Genomic DNA, 27,134 nt, shown 5'->3' with positions numbered 1-27,134 from the left:
CTTGATGCCTATCCATGAGCAATAAACCTGCTTCATGCAACTTTTTGCGTGTATGTTCTAAATCACTGGACTCATTCAAGTATAGAAACTGCAGTCCAAGATGCAGTGAGCCAAAGTGATACCAACGCATAGTGAATCTGCTTTGTGGCAGGAACACTTTATAGGTGAAAAGAATAGACAGTTTCCGAGTTGTGGCCTCTATGTTCTCATTTAAATGTAAACAAAACAACTGAGAGTTATAAGGAAACCTAGGTGAGAGCCCTAATGAATTCCATATTTAAAGTCAAGATGAAGAAGAATGAATAGGTAGAGAAATGGGAAGAAAACCCAGACTATAAGATGTCGTGAAAGCCCTAAATAAATATCCATATTGTAGAATAAGAAAAAGAACAAAAAGTCATAAACACCAAGTCTGAGCAGTTAGAAAAAAAAATGAAAAAGAAGAAAGAATATAAAGTAGGAGAAGATTCCAGTGAGTTCAATAGAATTAAGAACTGTAGATTGTATAATTTAGGTTTCTTCTATTGTTTAATGTTATTAACATGAAAAGTACTTGCATATTATAAAGACCATACAACCGGGCTAACTTTGCATGGGAATCAACATTAAACCAGCAATTCCTAACTAACTGATAAAAACACTCTTTGGAAGAATTATAGAATGACAGAAATTAAGGTAGACAGCTGGGTAAATGATGCTAATGACAACAAACATATTGGTTAAGATGCCTTTCTTAGTTCATATGTTAAATAAGTTAAAGTCAGTCTTCTGAAGCATAATGATGTGCTGACTGTAATTATCTTCTAAATATTCAATAATTAAGTGGGATTTTAATACTATTGAGTTGTTTTCTGAATTTTTCAAGTTGATTACTAATTGGAGCTTTGACTAAAAATTAATGAAATATAAATATTACTATATATGTAAGAAAAGAAACACACTTGGCTATTGTTTTGAGGATATGCATTTAATTTTAAATTTTATAATTTAGATTCAACATGAATTGCAATAAATGGATCTTCAGCAGAGTTACTAATAGAAAATTGAGCTTTGCCATCATCAGAAACGTAGATTTTAATGCCTGTGCAATTGCCATCAATTTTATCTCCAGAAATGACATCACAGTATGTGCCAGCAGGAAGACCAGTTTGCAAAGTTGAAGAAAATGACCTGGAATAAAATATTTGAGATTTATCTTCAATACAATGAAACGCAGGAATACAAACTAACACAAATAAACAGCATCACTTTATGTTGTAGAACCCTAAGCAGACAAGGTCTCATTAAGAAGAAAACCCATATGCCTCTCTAGTAGGTATAAATAGCTTTCTCAGGATCAAAGTGAACCTGACAGCAAACTAAGCAAGTCCCTGGTCAGTAGTGAAAATATTACCAGAAAATCAAAGTTGAAGAATATCAGTGAAGATTGGCAGGAGCGGTCACACTTTGATAAAAGTGCTGCCTTAGTAAAATCAAATTTGTTCTCAACTGAACTTAATACCAACTACTTTTAACAATTTAAAGGGAACTATTTTTTAACCTCCTTTTTTTTCCCATGAGGTTAAAAAGAATTTGGGGTGTACATACAAACAATCTAGCATTTCTATGAATAAGTGATAGTTTGAAATATAAATCTTTTTCACAAAAATTTATTTTGGTATTCTCATCCACAAAAGAAAGAAATTAAAGAACTAGACATGGGCTCTTTTGGCAGGAAAGAGATCGACTTAACTTATATATTTATTCATTTTTCATCAGTGAAATATAATTTATCTTAGAATGAGCTAAGTGTGAGTATCAGTTGGCCTTGGACAGAGACAATTCAACTGTTTGCAAGGAAGTCTTCTGAGCTATATGTTAGGGAATCATTTATACCACAGGCAAAGGATATAAGAATCACAGATGAAAGGCCAATAATGAGAAGTTTCAGAACTAAAACTCAAATCTCCTGAAGCAAATCATTAACCACAAGATATATATTATTTATATATATGCTTTAAAAATGTGATTTGTCACAAGGAGACAGAGAAGTGAAGAAAGTATACCAAAAAACTAGGTAGAGCAGTCCTTGAGAAAAACAGTTAGAAATAAAGGTATTTTAATACTGAGGCAGCATTTTTCCATGATTAAAAAAGCAGGACTATAAGACATGTTCTTTTAATGATTTCACAATCCTTATATTAATTACTTTGTGTATTTTGTGGCATGTGTAGGTGAGCGTATGCATGTTAATTCTATATATGTATAAGATACTGCAAAGGTACACAGAAAGGACTCTGCTTACAACAGAAAGCCCTTATGAAAAGAGGACAACAAAGGAGTAACCATCATCATTTTGCTTCTGCCCATTTTTGATCGCTATTGTCTTCTTGCTCCACCGACTAAATGATTTTTCAGATACGATAAAAAGTAAATGAACAGAAAAAAAAGAATGAATCAAGAACATACTGATAGAAAATATTATTTTTAATTGATATTTACTTACCAGTCATCATTGTTGAAAACAATGAATCCTTTGTTTCCTCTTCCAAAAGCCACTTGGTTGCTCCCATTATCATACCAGTTTGTAAAAGGCTGACCATCCACTACATTGCGGAAAGCAACCATGTTCCTAAAAACACAGTAACATAAAAAAGTTGATATTCTTAAACTTCACCTGTTTTAAATAAAATGCTAAAGAAAGTTTCCTATTAGAGGACATGTCAAAATAAATATTCTCACCTTATTTGGCGCCATCGATGTTCACAGACCCAGTCATTGCCACAAGTAGTGTCTGGATTAATAGTAACTTCTTTAATTACTCCATTATCATTTGGTGGCCCAACCCAATCATTAACATCCTTAATTAGGGGGGGAAAGCCAAATTTTAACATACATGTATTTACCTTTTCCTTCTCCTTTACACCAAACCCAACCTATCCTGTTACTTGTGTCTCTGCAGTCAGTGACTTGATCTAGAATCCAATGCCTTCATTAATTTTTATAGCCCTTTACTTGGTCTTCATCATCTCTCTATGCTCAGGTTCTTTTCTGCTATATTAAAAACAAAGGTAACAAATTTTTATACTCTGGTTTTCATTCCAAGGACCTGCAAAGGCTTCTTTGCTCTGTCACCCAGGCTGGAGTACAGCGGCATGATCATAGCTCACTGCAGCCTTGATCTCCTAGGCTCAAGTGATCCTCCCATCTCAGCCTCCCAAGTAGCTAAGACTGTTGGTGTGTACCACCACACCCAGCTCATTTTTTTTTTTTTAATTTTCAGTACAGACAAGGTCTTGCTAGCTTGCTCAGATTTGTCTTGAACTCCTCAGGTCAAGTGATCTTCTCGCCTGGCCTCGCAAAGTGCTGGGATTGCAGCTGTGAGCCACTGCACCTGGCCTGCAAGGACTTCTTAACATCACTATAAGCCATGCAATGTCATTGAAATGGGCAGGGCATTAGTACCAGAAACACCAAGATTAAAACACGGGCTCTATTACTAGTAGCTAAGAAAACTTAATCAATATGCATAATTCACTGTGTCTCAGTTTTGTCATTTGTAAAATGGGAATATTGTTTTTCTTTGCTCTAAAAATTCAGTAGTATATCTGAAAATGCCCTGAACATGACATGCGCTAAATAAATCTTAGAGTCCTTCATGCTTCTTTTTAGATAAATGTACAAAACAATACATCTGAACATTTTTTATTAATTGACCACATTTTTAATATTATGTTTTTTGGATTGGCACTTTAAAAAATACAAATTTAAAAAAAAACCACAGTAACACTAGGACGGTTTTCAGTGTTGACCTTAGAATCATGTCATATGGTGAAAAGTGAACAAAACTAAGAATTTTTAGCATGCAGCAGTCCTGGCAAAGTGGAAACATTATAGTAATAGGAAAAATAAAAATACTCTCTTACTCTTAACGTCAGAAATAAGACCAATTAGTAGAAATTATAAGAAGTTGGCTCGATATAAAAGTACACCTTCTAAATATTAAAGCTGTTTAACAATAGAATCAGTTGCTGTGCAAAGTAGCAGACTTCTCAAACTGAAAGGCATCTAAAAGAAGCTAGCTAGATATCAGTGTGACTCATAGGAAGGAGGAATTTCTGCTTTAGACATAAAGTCTCTGATGCTGTTTCTGAACCCTTTAGTTTAAAAGAAAACCTTCTACTAGTTTTCCAAATATCTTTACATTCTTATTTCTCTGTTCCTTTTTGAAACTACTCATCAGATTAATGTCTTTACCATACTCCCAAAAGTTTTTCTCATTCTTACCTTTCTTGGATTGCTCATATAATTTCCTTCCTCTTATAGGACACTTTGCCTATTTAACTTAGCTCAAATGACTCATTTCTTTGTATACCATATAACATTTTAAAAGTACTTAACAAACATTTATGTTGTTCTCACTACGGGCAGATGATGTTTTAAGTTCTCTACAAGTGTTGGTATATATAATCTTGCTATCAACCCTGAGGTAGATATGTATTGAAATACATATTTTACTCAGTGTATCTAGCTCTTATTTTTAAGTGTTTTCTTTTTTCCTGTTGGCTAGGGGATGTTTGTCATATTTCTGAAATAGCTTGCATACTCTTTTTCAATGAGGAATATAAATTTTACTCCTTTAATATAATCTGCCTAAAATCAGAGCCCTGTATCAGGTTTACACATAATTAAATATTTGTTGAATAAATACATAATTAATAGTTGTCATATTAAGTTAGAACAAGATTGCCTCCTTTTTCTTGAGAAAAGGATATTTTGAACAACTCTAAAACTTACGTTTCCATTTTGAATATTTCTTGGCCAACGGTAGCTTGACATTACTCGTGTAAATCCATAAGGATGAGCAAGCATAAATCCAACTGCCATTTTATACAGCCTGAAAGTTACATAATTATATTATCATAGAATATCAGAATATTCTTACCATCATTAAAAGATGTGTTAAAAAAATAGAGAACTTTGTTTTCTACCTGGCGTCCCAGAAGGTAAGAATAGAGGCTCCTCCAGCCCCATGTCCTCGTTGATTGTCATGGTTATCCACAAAGACAAGTGCTCTGTCAGAAGGCATGAAACCCCAACCTTCTCCCCAGTTTCTATTTTTGAAAAATAAGATATAATTGATGTACTATTTCACAATTGTTTTAGAGTAATTTAACTGTGCATCTCTTTCTGCAGGGCATGGCATCTGAAGATTAATTCTCTCTCTAATTAAATGGTTAGTCTGCAAGATATATATTTACACACACATATATATACACACACACACCGTACACACTCACGTGTGTAATCTACATATATAGTCCATATTTGTATATACATGTATGGAATACTTATATTTATATTACAAATACAAGATTTTTGTTATTAAAAAAAGGTCTTTTAAAGGTTTCAGCACATTATAATTTAGAGGAACTCCAGAAGGATCAATATCCATATCACATTATACAGAACGTCAAACTAGATTAAAATAAGGCTTCAATACTGTATTGTTATCATATAAATATTTTAATATTTTAAATTAGTGTAGGTAAATTCTACGGTATAGACACTTTGTACATACTTTATAAATGATGGGATCATTTTAATAATAACCCGGCTTTAAAAGATTATATGCAAACATCAAGTCAAATCTAGTATATTCATCTCGTACTTAGATGAAAATTCCTAGGGAATGTTTAGGGTTCTGAGGCATACTGTCTTGTGACAGACATTCTAAATACAAAAGATGATTGATTCGAGTTTAGGGCACTAGAATACTTATCATTAAAAATTGACTCCTTGATAGTTGTCTGAATAAGAATGTTGCAGAAGATAACTCACACTAGGGTAGTCTGACTAATAGATCTATGAAATAATTCAGGGGAAAAGTTGTATTTATTTACTTTAAGTAAGACATCTTCTCTCCATCCCACTTGCGAATAACTGTGCCGAGTTTTGCACCATACTTGAATTCTGTTACCCGGCCATTTTCAAAGTAGTCACTGCTTTTAATTGGCTCACCACCCAGATCAATGACCTAGTAGAAATTTAGGAAAAAATAACATTTTTCATAAGGTCTTTAAAGCATTTTAACCAATAAGTTAATATTCTATAACAAATAGCTTAAGCTATTTATTATTTGTTTTTGTCTTATTTTGTTTTGTTTTTCAGAGACAGGGTCTTGCTATATCGTCCAGGATGGTCCCAAACTCCTGGCCTCAAGCAATCCTGCCACAGCCTCCCAAAGTGCTGTGATTCATGAAATCATAGCACGAGCCACCACACCCAGTGCTATTTGTTATATAAAATGCTCAAAAGGGTTTTTTCTTATTCTTATTATCTCAACAGGTAATATTCTTATATTCTTTTTTTGATTAAGTATACACTACAATATTGAAAGAAACATAATGTCAAAGTTACCTGTTGTCCTGTGAGAATACTTATCTAATTTTTAGTCTTGTACATCAATGATAATAACAGCTCATACTAATACTTTTACTATCTGACTGACATTTCTTGATAAATATAAACTCATTTCATTTCCAAAGAAAATAAAGACATAACTATTATCAGTATCCTACATTCTGTGTACCTCCATAAAACCTGTTGTGATAAAGAATTAGATACGCTGTATCTGAAGAAGAGGAGGTTAAAGAACAGTGTTTTATGTAAATGACTCAGTGCTTATCCTACAGAAATTCCATTTTTAATTGAATCTGCCATTAATTTTCTAATGAATAAGATATTTTATATGCATATATGTATTGAATGTACCTCCTGGTAAATGAAAGGTTTACTTCCTTGAGGAAACCAGTTACTGTTGAGATTATGCAGTTTGTCCAAAATTGCCTTTATGTCTCCAGGCCACATGTGCTTGGAAGCATCAAGTCTGAACCCTGCAACACCCATGTCAATGAGATTGTTCATATATTCGGCAATCTTGGAACGCACATAATCCTTCTCCAGTGCAAGATCAAGAAGACCAACCAGACGACAATCTCTGACCTGTTGAGGTAAAAACATTATGACTGATTCATAAAACCTCACTTTTCACCTGAAAATCCATTTGCTTATTCATGTATTCAGTAATTCCTCAATAGATATTTTATAGGGACTTCCTTGCATTGGACACTGGGGATGCTCACATTCTACTATACATGTATCTTTGAAATATTTTCTAGTAGAAAATAGAGAATTTAGGAAATAAAGTCAATGAGCCTTTGAATTGGTTGGAAGATTTTTAAAAGTGAGCTTTTTAAAATTGTGTATTGATTAAAACTCAAATCCATATTTAAAAGTTTTTTAGGGACACAGGTTAACAAATTTGACTACTTTAAGAAACTCAAATCCATATGGTAGTCAAATTTGTTAACCTGTGTCCCTAAGAGATCTAAATTAGTATTTAAACTGAAGTTCAATTAGCTACATGTCTATAATTAAAGGCGTATGTCACTCTTTATTCAGATCACTGTCTTAAAAAAAAATTACCTGAGTAGCATCATTATAGTTCTCGATATCTCCACTTGAAGTTTGACATTTACCATCATTAAAATCCCATCCAGAATATGGGACTGCTGGAAAGTCCCTACTTCCAGGGTTGAAATAACTTCCACAAGTACTGCTTGTTCCTGCACTCACACCATTACCACACATATGATTAATTACAGCATCCACATAAATACGAACCTAGAAAGCAAAGTTTCTACTTCAGTGTGACTTACAGAGAGGTAGACATTTAAAGCATTATTGATTAAAGTCTATAGTGTGTTAATACAACTCCAAAATATTTCATTATATCTTCTAACTATTTTTCTACAAGATCAAAAGTCAACTGTGAAAGGAAAGTAATGTGAACTAAACACCTACATTCATTCTAGACACTTGGTCAAATATTTATAGTAATGATAAATTGAGAGAACCAGAAACTACCGTAAATAGGAGGAAATGCAAAAAACCCATTTTGGGGAGACAAAACTCAGATGAGACTGGAAAGGTTACTGTTTTGGAAATCTCAGTGGGTCACCAGGAGAAAGCCTGTACTCTCTACTTAGCAGTTGAAGACAAATAAGGTGGATATTAGTCTCAAATTATGCTGCTCGTTAAATAGAGAAGCGAGCTATTCACCACAAAAAACCTAGGAATTACTGATGGAAACACAAGTTACCTAAAAATGATAGCAAATATTGTAACTGAAATTATAATTCCTAACCAGAAAAGTCTTTCCAGGAAATATGGTTATAAGGGTTAAAATTTGATGTTTTGCTTTAGAAGTAAATTCTGCTCTAAACTTTAACTTATCTCTTTAGTAGACAGAGAACATATACAAAAATATTTACAAAAGTTGAACATAAGACAATATTTAAGTTTTAAAGCATGAAGTAAAATTTTAAAAAATATAAAATATGGAAAACTTTCCGCTCCAAAGGAGCAGGAAAGAAGAGAGAAATCATTTTCCTCTCTGTTATTTTTAAAGGAAACTAGAATTCACTTACCCCAACATTGTTACATCTAGTCACCATGTTTCTAAATTCATCTTCATTTCCAGATCTTGTGCATAATTTATAGCTAACTGGTTGGTATCTTTCCCACCAAGGTCTTGAAGGGTTGTGAATTGCAGCATTTTCATTTGGTGGAGAGACCTACAAATTAAACAGTCTTCATAAGCACCAAATTGTGTCTTACTGTATATCATTGGATGTTCTAGAAACTAATCAATAATATAAAAATATTCTTGAACCTTTGTATATGCAGCTATCTTTTGAAAATATTAACAGCACATTGGAGGATTCTCATTGAAGAAAGATTATCTCAGAAACAAAATATAAAGTTGTCAAAAATACTACATTGTTTTTTCCTCAGAAAACTGTTTTACTTAGAATACTTACCTGGGAAGTAAAATGTTGCCCAAGTTTCACAGATCAGATCAGAACACTATTTACTATAAGCACAGTGAATCCTGCAATTTATACTATGAATAATACCCACCTGAACCCCTCCAAATCCCTTGGGAGCTAAATATCGCTCACATTCAAGAGCAATATCCACCCATCGCCATTCAAACAGATGAACGATAGATGTCCGTCCTTGTTGTGTATTTGGGGAATACTGAGCCCAGCAGAACCCAATGGTTAAAAGCAACAGAAAGAACTTCATTTTGCTGTGAAGTTGTCAGTGTACTTTCCAGAAACTATTTATATTCCTGTAAGAAGCACATTTTACAAAGTAAATATTAGCATCAATACATACTGGAGGGCAAACTGTTTATTCATAATCTGAAAAGGTTTATCAATAATAATTTTAACAGGTGAAGAACATTAAAAAGTCTCTCATGGAAAGAACTTAAATGACCTTTTAGAAACTAATGTTTCTTTCCTTTTTTTTTTTTTTTTTGCTTATATCAGCACTTTTATTTTTCCTTACACAATGACATGTTGCTGTGGCCGAATGTTCTCACATAACAGTAGAAAACCAAAATTTGTTGTCATCTCTTTAAAGATCGAGAATTGTGTACAAACAACTTTACATAAATTAAAAGGAGGAATACATTTACAGGTATAAATGTGAACTGCTTCCAACTGAAGGCAAGTAACAGCCCACAGGGTTCTGGCAGACAACATAAGCTAAGAAAGGAAACTGGGTCCTATGGCTTGGACTTTCCAACCCTGATAGATTGACAGGACAGAAGTAACTGGTTCAGGAGTCCTTGTCAGCTTCTAGATAAATTCCAGAACACTCAGTCCTGACACCTGCACAGATCAGAGACTGCTGGCCATGCAGACTCACCAAGCCACAGACTTGTCTTCCACAAGCACGTTTTTAGCCATGAAGTGACCAAGCCACATGTACTAAAGACTGAAATCCAAGATATGTACAGATACCAAGGGGAACAGTTAACTTGAATGCAAGGTCAAAATCAGCAACCAGTTCTACAGTCCAGTGCTGATATCAGATACAAGCTTCAAGAACAACTTATTTTCGAAGGCTTATTTCAGTTTGGTGAGGCTAGCATGAGGTGTATGCATTTGCCAGGGGCAAATTTATACTTCTGAATTAACCCATGCAGCAAATTCTAGGCATCTGCTCACAGTCCATTTAGAAGCATTTGCGGTGGACGATGGAGGGGGCCAACTCGTTGTACCACTGCTTGCTAATCCACATCTGCTTGAAGGTGGACAGTGAGGCCAGGATGGAGCCACTGACCCACACCGAGTACTTGTGCTCTGGGGGTGCGATCATCCTTGATCTTCATGGTGCTGGGTGTGAGGGTGGTGATTTCCTTCTGCATCCTGTCAGTGATTCCTGGGTACACGGTGCCACTGGACAGCACCATGCTGGCCTACACGTCTTTGCAGATGTCCACGTCACACTTCATGATGGAGTTGAAGGTGGACTGAGTGGATGCCGCAGGATTCCATGCCCAGGAAGGAAGCCTGGAACACCACCTCCGGACACCAGAACCTCGTTGCCATGGTGATGACCTGGCCATCAGGCAGCTCTTATCTCTTCTACTGAGAGGAGGAGGAAGATGCAGCAGTGGCTATCTCCTGCTCAAAGTCCAGTGCGACATAGCACAGCTTCTCCTTGATGTAGTGCCTGATCTCCTGCTCAGCAGTGGTGGTAAAGCTATAGTCGCCCCTGGTGAGGATTTTCATGAGGTAGTTGGTCAGGTCCTGGCCAGCCAGGTCCAGATGCAGGATGGTGTGGGGGAGGGCGTAGCACTCATAAATGGGCACCGTGTGGGTGACTCCATCTCCAGAGCCCATGACAATGCCAGTGGTGCAAATAGAGGTGTAGAGGGACAGCATAGCCTGGATGACCACGTAAATGGCCGGGGTGTTGAAGGTCTCAAACATGATCTGAATAATCTTCTGTTGGCCTTGCGGTTCAGGGGGGCCCTGGTCAGCAGCACCGGGTGCTCCTCCAGGGCCACGTGCAGCTCCTTGTAGAAGGTGTGATGCCAGATCTTCTCCATGTCATCCCAGTTGGTGACAATGCCATGCTCAATGGGTTACTTCAGGGTCAGGATGCTGCGCTTGCTCATGGCCATGTCGCCCACATAGGAGTCCTTTTGGCCCATGCCCACTGTCACACCCTGGTGCCGGGGGCACTGACGATGGAGGGAAACACGGCTGGGATGTGTTGTCCCCAGCAAAGCCAGGTTTGCACATGCCGGAGCCATTGTCAATCACCAGCACCGTGATCTCTTCTTGCATTGCGACTGGTGGAGTGGGACAGCAGAGTGGTGGGACAACATGGTGCGTGGGGCTGACAGAGGTGACTGAGACCCTGTTTTTTTCTTACTGATACAATCTTAACCTTTACAAACCTCTGGCAGTATGTACACATACACGCACACATACACACATATAACATAAATAAGGACAGTAAATATTTGTTTACACATGAGGACTATATTTTTGTATACATACACACACATATCTATACAGTCTTTGTGTATGTGGGCATGTGTGTGTATATATATGTATATATATGTATGGTTTGGCTGTGTCCCCACCCAAATCTCATCTTGAATGTGGTTCCCATAATCCCCATGTGTCGTGAGAGGGACCTGGTGGGAGGTCATTGAAATTGGAATCATGGGGGCGGTTATCCCATACTGCTTTTTTCATGACAGTGAGTGAGTTCTCCCAAGACCTGATGGTTGCATAAGGGGCTTTTCCCCCTTTTGCTCAGAATTTCTCCTTCCTGCCATCAAGTGAAGAAGGATGTGTTTGCGTTTGCTTCCCCTTCCATCATGATTGTACGTTTCCTGAGGCTTCCCCAGCCATATGGAACTGTGAATCAATTGAATCTTTTTCCTTTATATATTACTCAGTCTTGGACACTTCTTTATAGCAGCATGAGAACAAACATATATAAACACACACACACCACAGTATATATATACTGTGTATATATATATATAACAGTACATATATATAACACTGTCCACAAATATAAATATATATGTACTGTCTACATATATAAATTCTTTATATATGTGTATATATATAAATCCTAATTAAATAAATAAGGACTGTATTTTATTTCTGATATCCGTCACTAATGGAAAATAACAATTGAAACCAACTGAATTCTCAAAATATTGCTTTATCTGTATATTTGCAAATTTTTGTCATGCTTCCATTTCAAACAGAAATATTACATGATATTTCCATTTTTAAAATCAGCCCTGTTTCCCATCCTTAATTCATATTTTTGGTTATTTAAAGTTCTGCATTAAGATTTAAGAAAACATTTAAAATCTGAAAGCCTATGAATTGGAGAAACTAACTTTTTTCCCCTCGAGCAAGTCATGTGCTTAATATAGTGCATATAGTAGTAGGATTTGTGGTGGTGGTGGTGTTCTCCCTGTAGACAAATATTTATTGTACCTGATGAAACGCTAAATAAATAAATTTGCATACCTTTTCCTTCTTAATGTAAGTGAAATGCTATGAAAGGGAGTAATAGTACAGGTAGGAAAAACTTCACCCATCCATTCAACAAGTGTTAAGTGTGTGTCTGCTTTTTGCTAAGCACTGTGGGTGATGTTCAGGAGACAATGACAAAAAAGACAGGTTTCTGTTCTCAGAGAGCTTACATTCTAGTGGAAAGAAAATATATTAGTAAATAACAGTAATAGCAACAGTACTAATAATGATGATAAAAATAATTTCAGATAGCAATAAGAACTAGTATAAAATCATAAAATAGAGAGTGACTTTTCTGTCAGCATATTTTAGACTGGATGGTAAGGGAAGACACCCCTTAAAAGAGTGACTTTATGATGTGATTTAAATGATTAGAAGTGTCCAGTCATTTAGAGATCAGAGAAAGAGCAATAGATAGAGGAAAGAACAAGAGTAATGTCCCAAGAAAAGAAAAAGCTAATACATGAGACACATTAAAAAGAAATCAGTGTGGCTACAGCACATGTGATAAAGGGTGGGATAAAACGAGATGAGATCAGAGAGGTAGGCCAGATCATGTAGAACCTTGTAGAACATGAAGAAAGAGACAGCTGTTAAGGCTGTAACATGGGGAACTGAAAGACTAATAGACTTTAAAAAGAAAATCACCCTTGCTTCTGGGAAGAAACCAGATTATAGGAGGATAAGAGTGGAAAGAGGTAGATGTTAGAAGACTTTTACAGTGGCCCAGGAAAGAGGTGAGTGGCTTGCACTAGGGCATAGACAAGGTCTATTTCAGAGGTAAACAGGCAGTAGATTTATGAATAGATTAGAGCTGAAAGATGAGGAAAAAATATTAAATATATAGGTATTTGGGGGTGATACCATTTTTTAACATGAGAAGAAATGAGGAAGTACCAGCTTTGGTGAAGAGTATCAAGAGAGTTGTGGATTTTAACTATTCCACTCTCGATCCTGATGCTCCCCTTTGGTCCTTCCCCCAGCCAATCCTGTGAACTCTATTCATTGCAAAACTAGAAGTTCCTCATATTTTATATGCAATGTCATACCTCCATGACTTTCCTAGTGGTTTTCTTTCCCATATCATCCCCTTCCACATCCAACTTAGTGTGAAAGCAACTAATTTTCCTTCCACATTAAGTTGAAACCACAACTTTATGAAGCTTCCCTTTATATTACCAAGCACAGTTAGCTTCTCTGCTGTATGAAAGCTTTTTAATTTATATGACATTAAGCCATATTTGACTTTTATTGTAACTATATTATAAATAATTAACAATTTACTTGTCATTCTGGATCAAGCTTCTTGAAGGCAGACTTCATATCTAGTATTTCCAAATCCTAGTAAAATGATTGACATTGTCTTATGTGCTCAATAAATGGCTATAACATGAAAACTCAAGGCCGGGCGCGGTGGCTCAAGCCTGTAACCCCAGCACTTTGGGAGGCTGAGACGGGCGAATCACAAGGTCAGGAGATCGAGACCATCCTGGCTAATACGGTGAAACACCGTCTCTACTAAAGAATACAAAAAAAAAAACCTAGCCGGGCGAGGTGGCGGGCGCCTGTAGTCCCAGCTACTCGGGAGGCTGAGGCAGGAGAATGGCGTGAACCCGGGAGGCGGAGCTTGCAGTGAGCTGAGATCCGGCCATTGCACTCCAGCCCAGGCGACAGAGCAAGACTCCGTCTCAAAAAAAAAAAAAAAGAAAAAGAAAACTCTAGGTTCCAGGTATTGTGCAAAACATTGGCATAACATGGGTTATGTCCTCATTGATTTTTTAAAAATCAATGAACTCTATATTAGAAATTGTTTAATACACTCGACTCTAATCCCAGCAAAAGTGTTGTACACATGATGGAACTAAGGCCCAAAGATATTGAGTAAATTGTCCAGGCTCATGTGGTAAGTGACAAAGACAGGATTTGATAATAAGTCTTATTGCAAGTCAACATTCTCTATATTACACTAACGTTTCTCCTAGAATTCTAGAGTTGTGATGTCTAATGTGGTAGCCACTAGAAATAATTGGCCACTAACCAGTTGAAATATATGTAGTTTGAACAGAGATGACTAATAGGTGTAAAACACACTCTGGATAATGTGAAAATAAAATGTAAAAAAATATATTTTTATGATGTTTACATGTTGAAATAACATATTGTGACACATTAGGCTAAATAAAATTTACCATTAACATTAATTTCCCTAGTGTCTTTTTGTTTCTTTTAATGCAGTTGGTAAAAAATGTTAAATTACATATATGATTTACATTCTATTTCTATTAGACAGAGCTGTTCAAGAAGTTATGTTCAGTTAGAGAAGGGATATATCCATACACAATAACAAACAATAAAGTGAAAGATATGAACATAATTTTAAGAGGGTTACGAGTAAAGTGCTTCAGGATTTAATTGATAGGAAAAGTTCTTTCTGACAGATGGGAATAAGGGGAGACAAAATTGACTTGAAGAACAGGTTTGACATCAATGAAAAGAGATAGGTAAAATTACTTTTAAGTAAGAAAAATATGTAGAAGAGCAAGGAGAACGGCAAGAAGTCAATACAGTGTTTTAGAAATTTAAGTCAAGTGTGAGGGAGCCATGGCAGTTAAATTTGGAAAGGTATATTAGGGACACTCAAAATCAGGGAGAAGAAAAAAATTATTTCCTCAGAAGGTTTTTTGGTTGTTTTAAACAGGAAAGTAGTAATAAAAACTTTTAATTACATCAGATGGGCCAGAAAACAAAGAGATAGGAACATTAGTAAGCACAGCAGTGATGGAAATCTGAACTTGGATTATAGCAGTAAGAATGAAAATTAGGGAAGTGTGATAGATTGTTATATTAAAGGGCATCCAATGAATGACACTTCCCAGTATCCATACCTATACGGTGTCTCTTTCTAAATAGACTATGGAATTAGCTTGATATTTATTTTATCCAACGAGATATCAGCAAACAAGACAAAGCAAAGTTTGACTGGGGTTTGCAGAAGGGAGTTTGATCTCTTGAAACTCTGAGATCATACATTGTGCTGTGAGCATAATTGGGATGAAAGATCACTTGAAGTCTAGTTGTCCCTAGTCATTCCAACAATCTGAGTTGACTCACCAGCTAATAGTTGAGTGATATGCCAGGAAAAAACATGGTGTATATAGTCAGCCCTCCATATCCATGGGTTCCACATCGCCAGATTCAACCGCGGAAGAACGTATTTTTAAAGAAGAATAGTTGTATCTGTGCTGAATATATAGACTTTCCTGTCATCATTCCCTAAACAATGTAACTGTCTGCATAGTATTCATATTACAGTAGATATTACATCTCTAGCAATATAGAGATGATTTAAAGCATACAGGAGGATGTGCATAGTTTACATGCAAATACTATGCTATTTTATATAAGGCACCTGAGCGTCTGTAGATTTTGGTATCCATGGGAGGTCCTGGAACCAATACCCCACAGATACTGGAGAGATGACTGTACAGGGCTTGGTACTATCTGTGGTTTCAGGCATCTTCTGGGGGTCTTGGAATATATATACCCCTGGAATGGGGGGGAAATGCTTATGTAAAACAGACAGGGGAGATACAACAGACTTGGTGGAGACTGTACAGAAAATGGTGGCTAATCAGATATAAGAGAATAGTGAATATAAAGAGAGAAATGGGGACTCCGTGATTTAAAGTTTGGGTGAATGTTAGAAAGTCCACATCTTTATGACTGATGGTGCAATTGAAAGGCAGATTTGGTTTAGAGAAACTGATTAACTAATATGGGGACATACTGAGGTAGAGGTACCACTTTTAAAACAAATGGGTATATAAAAACAATTAAAAAAAGATATGAAGAAAGAAGCAGAGAATTGGGAGTTTTCAACAAGCAATGATTGTCTGAGAAATGGAACACTAAATACTTAGCTGATTTAGCACAGACACTGAACGGAACAGATGCTATCCCTAATCAACTACTATATAGAGGGCAGTGCACACTGGCTGAATTATCAGGCCTGGAGAGTTGTATCCTTGAGGGCTGACAAAATACCAAAAAAGATGTTGGGTGAAGCCACCATCTTTACAAATGATGGGTTATAGGGAGGAGGGAGAATAAAGAGGTGCCTTCAAAGTAGCAAAGGGAGTTTTATTACCTGAGATGATTTTTAAAAAAACAAATAGGGAAGGAAAATTTGCAGGGAGTACAAGATACTAACTGGATACGGGTGAGTATCAGAATCTAAATAGAAAACTGACTAGTGATACAGGGCTGATGGTGTAAAGAGTTGACAGTTAGAGAAGAGGGGCACCATTTGAACTTTATGCTTGACTCAAAGTTCCAAATGTGAAAACGTAATTGTTAGGAGTTAAGACAAACTATAAATCCTGACTTTTCCATTTATAACCTCTGTGATGCTGGAAAATAACCTCTCTAAATGTATCTATGAACTAGAAAAAGTAATATTTACCTCATAGAGTTATTGTGATTAAACAAATAATGCAAATAAAGCTGTTATCCCATTGCATGGATACGGCAAAAGCTCAATATGGTTGATAATGTTATTTTTGTATTGGTATTTTTACCTGGTCCTATTAAAAATCCTATCAACTCATACTGTCTTCCTGCCTTCACTCTACTAACATGTGGCCCTTCTGTCTTCCCATTCTACTTTTCTGAACTTCTAATGTTTTCTACTTCTCAGAATTATTTTCATTTCTACTAAAACAATGGGCAGAGATGAAAAGGAATCACCAATATTTTATTCCTGCAATTTTTTCCTTCCTTCCCTCACACTATCCCCTCACTATTCAATAAGCAATAGCTTATTGGCTTAGGATTTCTGGCATATCCACGTTAGTTTTGAAATATACTTTTCATCTATGCCACATTAATAAACTCTGTTCTTGTAATAACAAATCAGCATTTTTCACAATGCATTTGGAATGCTGGTAAAATAAGGGATAATTTACAGACATAATTTAGGGGATTAGCACTATATGAAAGGTAGAGTTAAACACACATATAATAAGCTTCTACTAAGATCAGGCATTGTCATATGTTTTCTCATTCAATCTTAATTTTAACCTCAAACAAGCAATCTGAAGCGCTACATACCCCATAGGAGAAGCATTACAACAGTTAAAGTATATTTATGCCTTCTGAAATAAAAATCTGCACAAACAATTCTTGGCATCTTTGGCATCAAAAACACCACCACCAAAAATAAGGATTTAAAATAGTTGTTATATCAACTTTCTGGAATAGTTATTCTAAAAGAGTTATCCTTAGAGAAGCTATCCAGTTATTAGTAACATACAGCATTATTGCCCATATTCTGTACTTCCTAGAATGCTCTACAAAGAGAAAACTTCCCTTTACTCTAAAGCTCTAATAGTTACTATAATGTGCCAAATGACATATCTTGGGAATTCCCTGAGAATATGAAATAGGACATTTGATAATATCCTGACAACAAAGCAATAGTCACTAAAGATTATTTGTATTCGGAGTGTCAAAACATATCCTCTCTTCTCATCTGGGCTCATATAAAAAAATAAAATATATCCAGTGTCAAGAATTAACTAAAAATTAGCCAGTTTCTGAGGGTCTCAAAAGTATTTTTTCAATCAGTATCATATATGAGGTATTTATTTGACATCCATAATATAAATGGCATTATAGGGAAACGGTTCTAGTGTAAATGCAGTATTCCTCTTAACACATCAAGTACCATAAATTTAATCCTTTAGCTTAAAGTTTACCTAAATCACACCAAAGCCATGACTTAAATAAAATGAAAGAGCTCTATTAAAATGTCAAGCAGAAAGTAGCAACTTCCAAATAACTTGTCTTTCTAGAGCTTCCTTTCTACTTACATAAGTATCAGTTATTTACAAGTTCTTTCCCCCTAGCCAAAGTAGCTTCACATTTGTACCAGATACTATAGTTTTTAACATGCAAATGAATTAACATTGACAAAAAAAGGACAAGTTATCTATTAATGTCATTCATAGTTCTTGGCCTAGATGCCTTATAAATATCTTTGGAAGTAATTTAATGTGATTAAAAATTACAACTGAAATACTTTAATGTCACATTTATGAACTTGATCAAGTTAGTTGTTTCTCTTACTAAAAAATAAAAAGTCTGAATTCCTCTGAGTTTTGCAATAAATTATGTACAATTTTCTCAAAATAGAAAACCTTCAACCACCAGCGCTTCCACCTACAGTTTTCTATTTTTCTTCTGAAAATAAAATAACAAAGACAATAAACCTGAACTCAGGATAAGTTGCATGTGAAGGTTAGAGGAAAGAAAGCACAGATAATCAAGTTTGCCTACCAGATCTATGAAATCAGAGACACCTTTTGAGCCAAGGTTAAGACACAGTTTCAATATAAATAGTACATTTTGTACAGCACAGCACTGAAACATGATTTGTCAACAAACTGAAAATAGATTGTGAAACTCTATATCAAATCATGTGACAGAAACCACTTATTTCAAGACAAAAAGTTGGCAGAGGACTTACATGATACTCAAACATTAAAATAACTTACTATTTTAACTTCTTTCAATCAGCAATCTCCCAAACGCACAGTTCACTGTTTTACAATCATAAAATAACAAAATCTCACAGTTCTGGTTTTGCTTTTTCTTCAGTTGGAAAAAAAAAAAAATGCTGAATTTAGAATTTTATAGATTTTCTATAACCTCTTACTTTCAATATGTGCCCTATCGTCCTACTCCAATTCTCCAAATCAGATTTCTACAAGCAGTCTTCTCTGAACTCCAGTATTGCAGCAGGTTGGTCACTACACTCGTTTCCTAAGCAAACCACTGTCTTCTCTCCTCTGCTCAATTTGCTGCCCTGCCACCTCTTCTTACTACACTGTATCTCATCTGCTTTTTGTCTTCCTTCCTTTTTCTACAATACCCTCTCCCAATCTCTAATTTTTTTCCCTGAACCATTTATATTTATACCAATATATAGGAAATATATAGAGAATAAACATATATGGAATAAAAGAACCTTAATAAAATAATCTTAAAAATAAAAAAAATATAAAATAAAATAACCTTCTTAACAAAATAACCTTAAAGACCAGATTGACATAGGACTGGTTTAAATTAGTTAAATGAGACTAGAATGTAAGCAAAGTCACAGAATCAAAAATTTAACTCTTCGAGATCAGCCTGGCCAACATAGTGAAACCTGTCTCTACTAAAAGTACAAAAATTAGCTGGGCATGGTAGCTGGCACCTGTAATCCCAACTACTCAGGAGGCAAAGGCAGGAGAACTGCTTGAACCCAGGAGGTGGAGGTTGCAGTGAGCCGAGATCGCGCCATGGCACTCCAGCCTGCTCAACAAGAGCGAGACTCTGTCTCAAAACAAACAAACAAACAAAATTTAACTCCATGCGTCATCATCTACTAGATGCTTCACCATGAACATATTTTTTCTATATGAACCTTAGAAAAAAATTAGTCTATGGATTTCATACTAGGTCCTCAATTAGAAAATGAGGATATTGTTGATATATATATATATAATAACCACTAACAACATATAGTTACTATGTGTCATTTCCATACATTACCACTTTTACTTCTCACACGTGCATACCCTACATGATAGAAATATGATCATCCCCATTTTTAAAATGAGAAAACAGAAACACTAAAAATTTATTATGGTCAAATTGTAGTACATGTTGGGACTGAATTTCAAAGCCAAGAAGCTTAATTCCACAGTGAGCTCTTACCTACTAATCAGTATTATATTCTCTTTCACTGGATTGTTAGAAAAATCAAATAAAATATTATGTGAAAATATTTTAAAATCTGAGTTCTGCTTAATCTGATTAATTTTTGAAAGATTAACAGTAGTAAAAATTCTTCAAAAATAATGTCTTGGAAGATTAAAAATACAGGAATAATTTCAAAAATAAAAATGACTGCAAACTGGAATAGAACAGTGTTCAAGTATTCTAAGGTCACATTATTGTCTTTGGCAATGGACATAGGCATTAACTTTGGACTTTGAGAATATGCATGGGTATAATCAGTGCTAATCATTAACAAAACAGAAAGTGTGCCTAATTCCTGTGGTATAGGGTAAAAAAAAAATAATAATAATAATAAAAATAATTTAAAAGAAGGGAAGAATACAAAAAATGAGTGAATAAAGTGAATATAGCAAACATAACAATAATTATATCCAATGTAAATTGATTGTTTCTGCTAAATGCATTTTCAGACAGATTTTTTTAAAAACAGAGATACAAAAAAGGTAAAGGTAAAGCTAGAACCAAATAATCAATGTAAATTCTAACCAAAGGAAAGAGAGTGTAGCTTTATTAGTATTGCACAAAGATCTAAGGCAAAATTAATGCCAAAATAAAATGGCTGTACATTCATAATTAAAAATGTTTGACTCTCTGACTAGAAATTCAACAAATATATGTGTTTACTTGCCTTATAACATGTTTAAAATTGCTAAAACAAAAAAATTGACAGTACAATAATCGGGAAATCCACCATTATGAGAGAGTTTTAACAAAACCATATGAAGAACAAGCAGATTTGACAAGTTTTAATTAACCTGACCAAATGCACATATGGAGAACACATTATTTTTTTAATTGTCTCTATACAGTCAGAAGTTGAGTCTTTCAAAGGATTGAAATAAAACAGAATATTCTAATTGGACTAAGATCATATAGCATGCTCTTGTTAACATGAAAATTTATTTCCAAGTATTTTGTTGTTATAAGAAGTGTTATAATGAACATCTGTATACATGTTTACACATGGGTAATTCTGTAGGCTAAATGTATGTGAAGCTTGAAGCATATTTTTATGTGTTCATATTATGCAAAATTGCCCTTACAAAGGTATCAACTTTTACTCTCTAGCAGCAAATATTATAGTACCTTTTGCAACACTCCCACCAAAAATTAGTATTATCATAGCTCTAATTTTTGCCTAGTAGATTAAAAATGATTTGTGTTTTTCCCAATTACTAGCAAGGATGAACATCATTTCACATTTTTTTTGCCTATTGAGTTTTCTTTTGAAATTTGCTTCTTCCTTTTCCTATCTAGTTTTGCTTTATTATTTTTTTCTTATTGAATGTTTGGAGTTCTTATGTTGTTATCATTTGTCATGTATTGCAAATATATTGTCCTAATAGATCACTGTTTTTTGAAGTCTTTCCATTGCAAAATTAAGTAATCATGGATGCTGGTAAGAATTAGGACAGTGCCAAAGGTATGCCTGCATTATTATTTTTTGTCCAACTACAGTCATGCATTGCTTAATGACAGGAGTATGTTCTGAAGAGTAAGTCTTTAGGTAATTAAGCCACTGTGCAAATGTCATAGATTGGACTTCCATAAACCTACATGGCATAGCCTATTCCTCCTAGGCTACAAACCTGTAAAGCATGTTATTGCACTGGATACTATAGGCAACTGTAACACAATGTACTGGTGTATCTAAATATATTTAAACATAGGAAACTTCCGATAAAAATGTGGCATAATAAACTTAACTGGATCACCATTATATATACAGTGCATGACTGTATTCACCATGCAAAAGGTTTTAATTTTTAAAGTGATTATTTGTTTAACTACAGTGGTTCCTCGTCCCTCCATATCCATGAGGAATTGGTTCCAGGACTCCCCATGGATACTTAAAGCAACAACTGCTCGAGTCCTTCATATAAAATGTAGTATTTGCATATAACTTTTACATCATGTCAGATTACTTATAATAACTAATGCAATGTAAATGCTATGTCAAAAGTTGTTATATTGTTTAGAAAATGACAAAAAAAAAGTCAATACATGTTCAGTACAGATGCAACCATCCTTTTTCTTGTCTTATCCTTAGATCTTGTTTAATAAGATTAAAGACCAAGTGGTAAGGAAGATGGGAAAAGAGACAGAGGAACAATGTATTAATTACAACTTTTTTTTTTTTTTTTTTTTAGCTGAGGTCTCCCTATGTCACCCAAGCTGGAGTGCAGAGATGCAATCATGGTTCGCTGCAGCCTCAAATTCCTGGGCTTAAGTGATCCTCCCTCCTCAGTCTCCCAAGTTGTTGGGATTACAAGCATGACCTATTATGCCCCGCAATGGTATTTTTGTTGTTGTTTACAAAGTTAAATGCCATTATTTTTTATATTGAAATATCTTTTAATACTTTTTTTTTGAAATATTACTGATTACTTAGAACCCAAAGTCTGGAAACCATTGAACAAATTTATTCCAATAGTCTCTTTCACTGTTAACATTCTCTGATCCTATGTTTATTCTTCTCTTGGCTTTCTACATCCTAATGGAAATATGCAAATCAAAGAGCTTAAGGAAATTTTGTGGCTGTATCAATCAGGACAGAATAGGTTATTCTGCAGTAATAAAAGAAACTAAAATTTTTCAGTGGCTTACAATAACTAAGTTTCTCATGTTCAACTAGGATCAACAAAGGCATTCTTATTAGTCCTTTTGTAATGTCACAAAAACTTCATTTTGACACACGCTTTAGCAGTCGGGAAGTTCCCAAAGTAAAACATTATTTCTGCTCACATTTCACAGCTGAAGCAAATCACATGGACATTCCCAAATTCAACAGGATGGGAGTATTTCATTTGCAGGGAGGATCACTAATATTTGTGAAAAACAGTACACTGCATATATGAGATCAGAAATAAACAGGAAAAATAAAAGAATTTTCATTGAACATTTGAAAAACAAGAAATGAGAGTTTAAATATATATATTTTAAAAGAAAAATACAATATATACAGAGCTTCCCACACTCAACCTCAGTCTCTTACACCTCCATCTTTTCCTTCGACAGCAAGACATTAAATTTCTTCTGAGTTTATATGATCATTTCTATGCATGTTTTTGTGACTTACTTCATCTAACGTTTCCTTAAACAACATATAACGGTCTTTTAAGTAGTTACCTTTTTCTAAGCTTTGAAAAGTTTCATAAAATTGCTCACATCTTCTTAAACTTTTGGATATCCAAAGATCCTGGTACATAAATGCCATATTAAGTCCTAGTTTATAATTTACAAGAAATTAAATTTTGTTATATATATACATATACACACACACACACACATATATAATATATATATATTTTTTGAATCCTCCTCCATCACCCAGGCTGGAGTCCAGCGGCACAATTTCGGCTCACTGCAACCTCCCCCTCCAGGTTCAAATGATTCTCCTGCCTCAGCCTCCGGAGTAGCTGGGACCATAGACATAAGCCACCATGCCCAGAAATTTTTTTTGTATTTTCAGTAGAGACAGGGTCCCACTGTGTGGCCAGGCTGGTCACAAACTCCTGACTTGATGTTGATCTGCCTGCGTGGGCCTCCCAAAGTGCTGGGATTACAGGCGTGAGCCACTGTGCCTGGCGTCCTTTTTCATTTCTAATTGATACCTTTTAAATGGATACAACCGCCTCAAGTGTTTATACATTACTCATAGATGTTCTAGTCTTATTTGATTTCCTATCTTTTTCTTCATTGCTTAGACCTTGTACATGTTGGGTACAGGGTATATCTTTCCTGATGCTTTTTCAATGTGTTGTTTGTGTGTGTTTTAAGATTTCCTATTAGCTTTTATGCGGACGCTCTATATATCATTTGTTTTCAGAAAATATAGGGCGGGATATTTAGCAGCTTAAGCACTAGGGGTGAGAACTTTCTATTCCTCTTGAAAACCATCAGTTCTACCCCGTAAATGTCTGACCCAGGGGGTTAGCTCACATATCTACTGAATGATCCTACTGAGGTCATTATTTTTTAGTATGTATTACTAAAGATAAATGTAATAAAGTATCTTACAGTTGACACATTAAAGAACTTTCGATTACTCACAAAAGAAGTGCTGTCTTCTCACAGGGTAGTAAAGATAAACTAATTACTACAAGCACTCAGCACAGTTCTTGTTGAGATTTCAAAATTCATTTACATAATCTTTCAGTCTCCTAGGTTCTCAATTTCTTGAATTTATCTCCTTCCATCATCACCTTGCCTCTAAGCTACTCCCATCTTCACATCCTAAAACTTATAATCACTAAGTACTATACTCTAATTTAATTTTCAATTTCAGTCACCCCATTCTTATTTAAATCTCCCAAATTTCTAGTTCCTACCTCAAGAACTCCAATGCACCTTCAACCACACTGCAATCTACAATTGATCATACGATTTTCCACTGTCTCAACCTTATTTTCTCACTTCATTCCTTAACCCAGATTACTTTCCATATCCCTCTTTTATAGTCATTTTCTTAAATATAACAACATCTCATTACTGACTGTCTTACTCACCTAGGGAAATCTCAACTTTAAACTGAATTCTGTACTCATTCAGTGACAGCACCTATGTTGAACTCAACTGGAGAAAAACACAAAACCACGTTGACTGATAGCACTTAAATAAACCACAGACTGCCTAAGAGTTTGTTTACTTTCCTGCATTCCTGGCTATTCTTTTTACATCTCCTTTTCCTTCCTTAATCCTTCATGACTTCCTCCCTCTTTATGACCTTGTTTCCTAGTTCATTGAGAAAATTTAACAAAAATTTGACATGCTACTCCTATCTACTGAACAACAAACATCTAGAACTCTATAATCTGCCCTTTATCCTACTGTTACTAATGAGCTGTTTGTGTGCCTACCTTTAAAACTAACCCTTCTATTTGTATACCAGATCTATGATTTCAGCAATATCCCTCTTTCCTGCATTTTTTTCTCTCTACTGAATCAGTCCCATTAGCATACAAACCTGCTATATTATCGATCTTAAAATAAACAGTGTTTGGATATTACATTACCCTCCATTAACAACCCATTTCTCACATCCCCTTGAAAGCAAGACTCCTTAAGAGTTGTCTTCAATACTCACTGTATTAAATTCCTCGCCAACATTCTCTTGAATACCTCCTCTTACTCCTGACGTCCACCAAGTTTGTCAACATCAAGGTCCCAAATGTTGCTCTATTCAATGCTTAATCCTAAGAACTCATCTTTCCTAACTCATCAAGAGAGCTAATATATTTGATCACTCCTTCCTATTTGAGATACTTTCTTCATTTAGCTTCTAGTCATTCCTCCTTAGTCTTCTTTAACAGTTCTTTAACTATTTGGTATCTCACCATTTGGATGCTCCAGGGTTCACTTCTCCATCCTTCTAATTCCTATCTCTAATGTTCTTACTCTCTCTACCTCACAATGCTGAAAAAGGTAAGAAGCTATGATTCACAACAGCATTTTTACAGAGGAGCTGAGTCTTTTTGGGCAGTGCCTCTAAGGTACAGGTGTAATCACAGACGCAGGAAAGTATCTGTAAGAATAAATCAAATTAAAAAAAGAATGTTTTCCTACGTACATACAGCTGAAACTAATTTCATTAAAGGAACAGAATAACTGTACATGGGAAACATTTTCACCTTGGAGTGATGTTCTGACAGATGAAAAATTTGGGGGTACAAAAATGGAAGACTGTATTACGGCAAGGATACAAATTTTCTAAACTGGGATAAATCACCCGCTTCCGAAAAACCAAAAGCCCAATAAAACTCAAAGCCAGACAAATATAAAATAATTACAAAAAACAAGATTGCAATAAAAAAAATGTGAAAGCGCGCTGGTATCCAGGTAATTACAAATACTGTCTTTTAATTTTTAAAGGCAGTATTTGTAATCATAAAAAAATTATAAATTTTATATATTTTTATAATACTATGTTTTCCTAGATGTGTTAAACCAGATAAAAAATACAAACACCACTTTATTGGAAAGAAAAAAATTTATTATATTTGAGGAAAGACATTAAAATACATGTAATATATATCCAATTCACTGATTTAAAGGCATATCAATTTAATTTTTAAATACACTTTCAAAGCTGTTACGCACAGTTCCATAGTCCAGGTGGTCAATTTCTTCGTCTCAAAGTTGGAAAGCACTTGAAGGACATACCGGATTCAAAAGAAACCTAAAACATCACAAAAGCCCATTAAAAATAATAAGTATAACACAGTTCATTAGTTTAAAAATAACTGAAAGCTGAACCAGTTATATTTAGAAAATTAGTGAATCATGTCAGTATAACGAAATTTATCTAAATAACAGCTTATAAAGAAACTGATTTATAACATTTACAAAATCATTTTAAGTGTGCCTATAGAAAAATAATTACAATTTCAATATCTATAGGTTTTATACTTTTAAGATGATAATAACCAAATTTTGGATTGTTTTCATAGAACTAATAATAGTAGCAGATTTTTCAACAAAGAAACACGGAGGCTCCAACACTCTATTTTCCTAGTTATTAATATAAGGTTGGATGGCTAGGTTGATACTAGGTACCTAACCATTTTACTCTAACAAAGCAGTGTCTAAAAATGGTCAGCTCTTAGAATTACTAGGAAAATCTTTTCAAATCAGATTCTTATACTCCATTCCCCGAGATGCAGATGTATTGGTTCTAGGGTAGAGTATAGGAATTTTTATGCATAAAAACTCTTCTTTGGTGGTTCTCAACCTTGGTTGTACATTAAAATCTGTTTGAGAGGTTTATTCTAACATCTGTGCTACACTCGCAATACCTTAAATCAAAATTCTGACCAAGAGAACCAGGCATCAATATATTTCTTAAGTTTTCTTTTTTTTTTTCTTTTTTTTTTTTTT

The 27,134-nt window shown here is 34.8% G+C and overlaps 1 protein-coding gene and 1 pseudogene across 3 annotated transcripts in view; both read right to left on the bottom strand.

Annotated features, from left to right (window-relative positions):
- Window positions 1-946: 946 nt before the first annotated feature.
- The window catches only part of AMY2B (amylase, alpha 2B (pancreatic)), a 43,547-nt gene continuing 17,359 nt past the window's right edge, over window positions 947-27,134 (bottom strand). The window contains exons 3-13 of one of the 3 annotated variants that reach the window (XM_011935211.1): window positions 26,358-26,966; window positions 8,965-9,178; window positions 8,472-8,618; window positions 7,468-7,665; window positions 6,754-6,984; window positions 5,883-6,016; window positions 4,971-5,093; window positions 4,777-4,876; window positions 2,722-2,840; window positions 2,486-2,611; window positions 947-1,170 (exon numbers count right to left, since the gene is read on the bottom strand). In XM_011935211.1, the coding sequence (XP_011790601.1) occupies window positions 981-1,170; window positions 2,486-2,611; window positions 2,722-2,840; window positions 4,777-4,876; window positions 4,971-5,093; window positions 5,883-6,016; window positions 6,754-6,984; window positions 7,468-7,665; window positions 8,472-8,618; window positions 8,965-9,132 (1,536 nt within the window). In that variant the 5' untranslated portion in view covers window positions 9,133-9,178; window positions 26,358-26,966 and the 3' untranslated portion in view covers window positions 947-980. Of the gene's footprint in view, window positions 1,171-2,485; window positions 2,612-2,721; window positions 2,841-4,776; window positions 4,877-4,970; window positions 5,094-5,882; window positions 6,017-6,753; window positions 6,985-7,467; window positions 7,666-8,471; window positions 8,619-8,964; window positions 9,179-9,529; window positions 9,926-26,357; window positions 26,967-27,134 lie in introns of those variants that run through there. The other 2 variants (XM_011935210.1, XM_011935209.1) reach the window with 2 other exon arrangements.
- LOC105506913 lies at window positions 10,072-11,192 on the bottom strand (annotated as a pseudogene).

The sequence above is a fragment of the Colobus angolensis genome, unplaced genomic scaffold (genome assembly GCF_000951035.1).
Source record: "Colobus angolensis palliatus isolate OR3802 unplaced genomic scaffold, Cang.pa_1.0 Scaffold141, whole genome shotgun sequence".
Classification (NCBI taxonomy): Eukaryota; Metazoa; Chordata; class Mammalia; order Primates; family Cercopithecidae; genus Colobus; species Colobus angolensis.
Note: the sequence above shows the minus strand (reverse complement) of the source record. Positions and strands in the feature narration are given on the sequence as shown.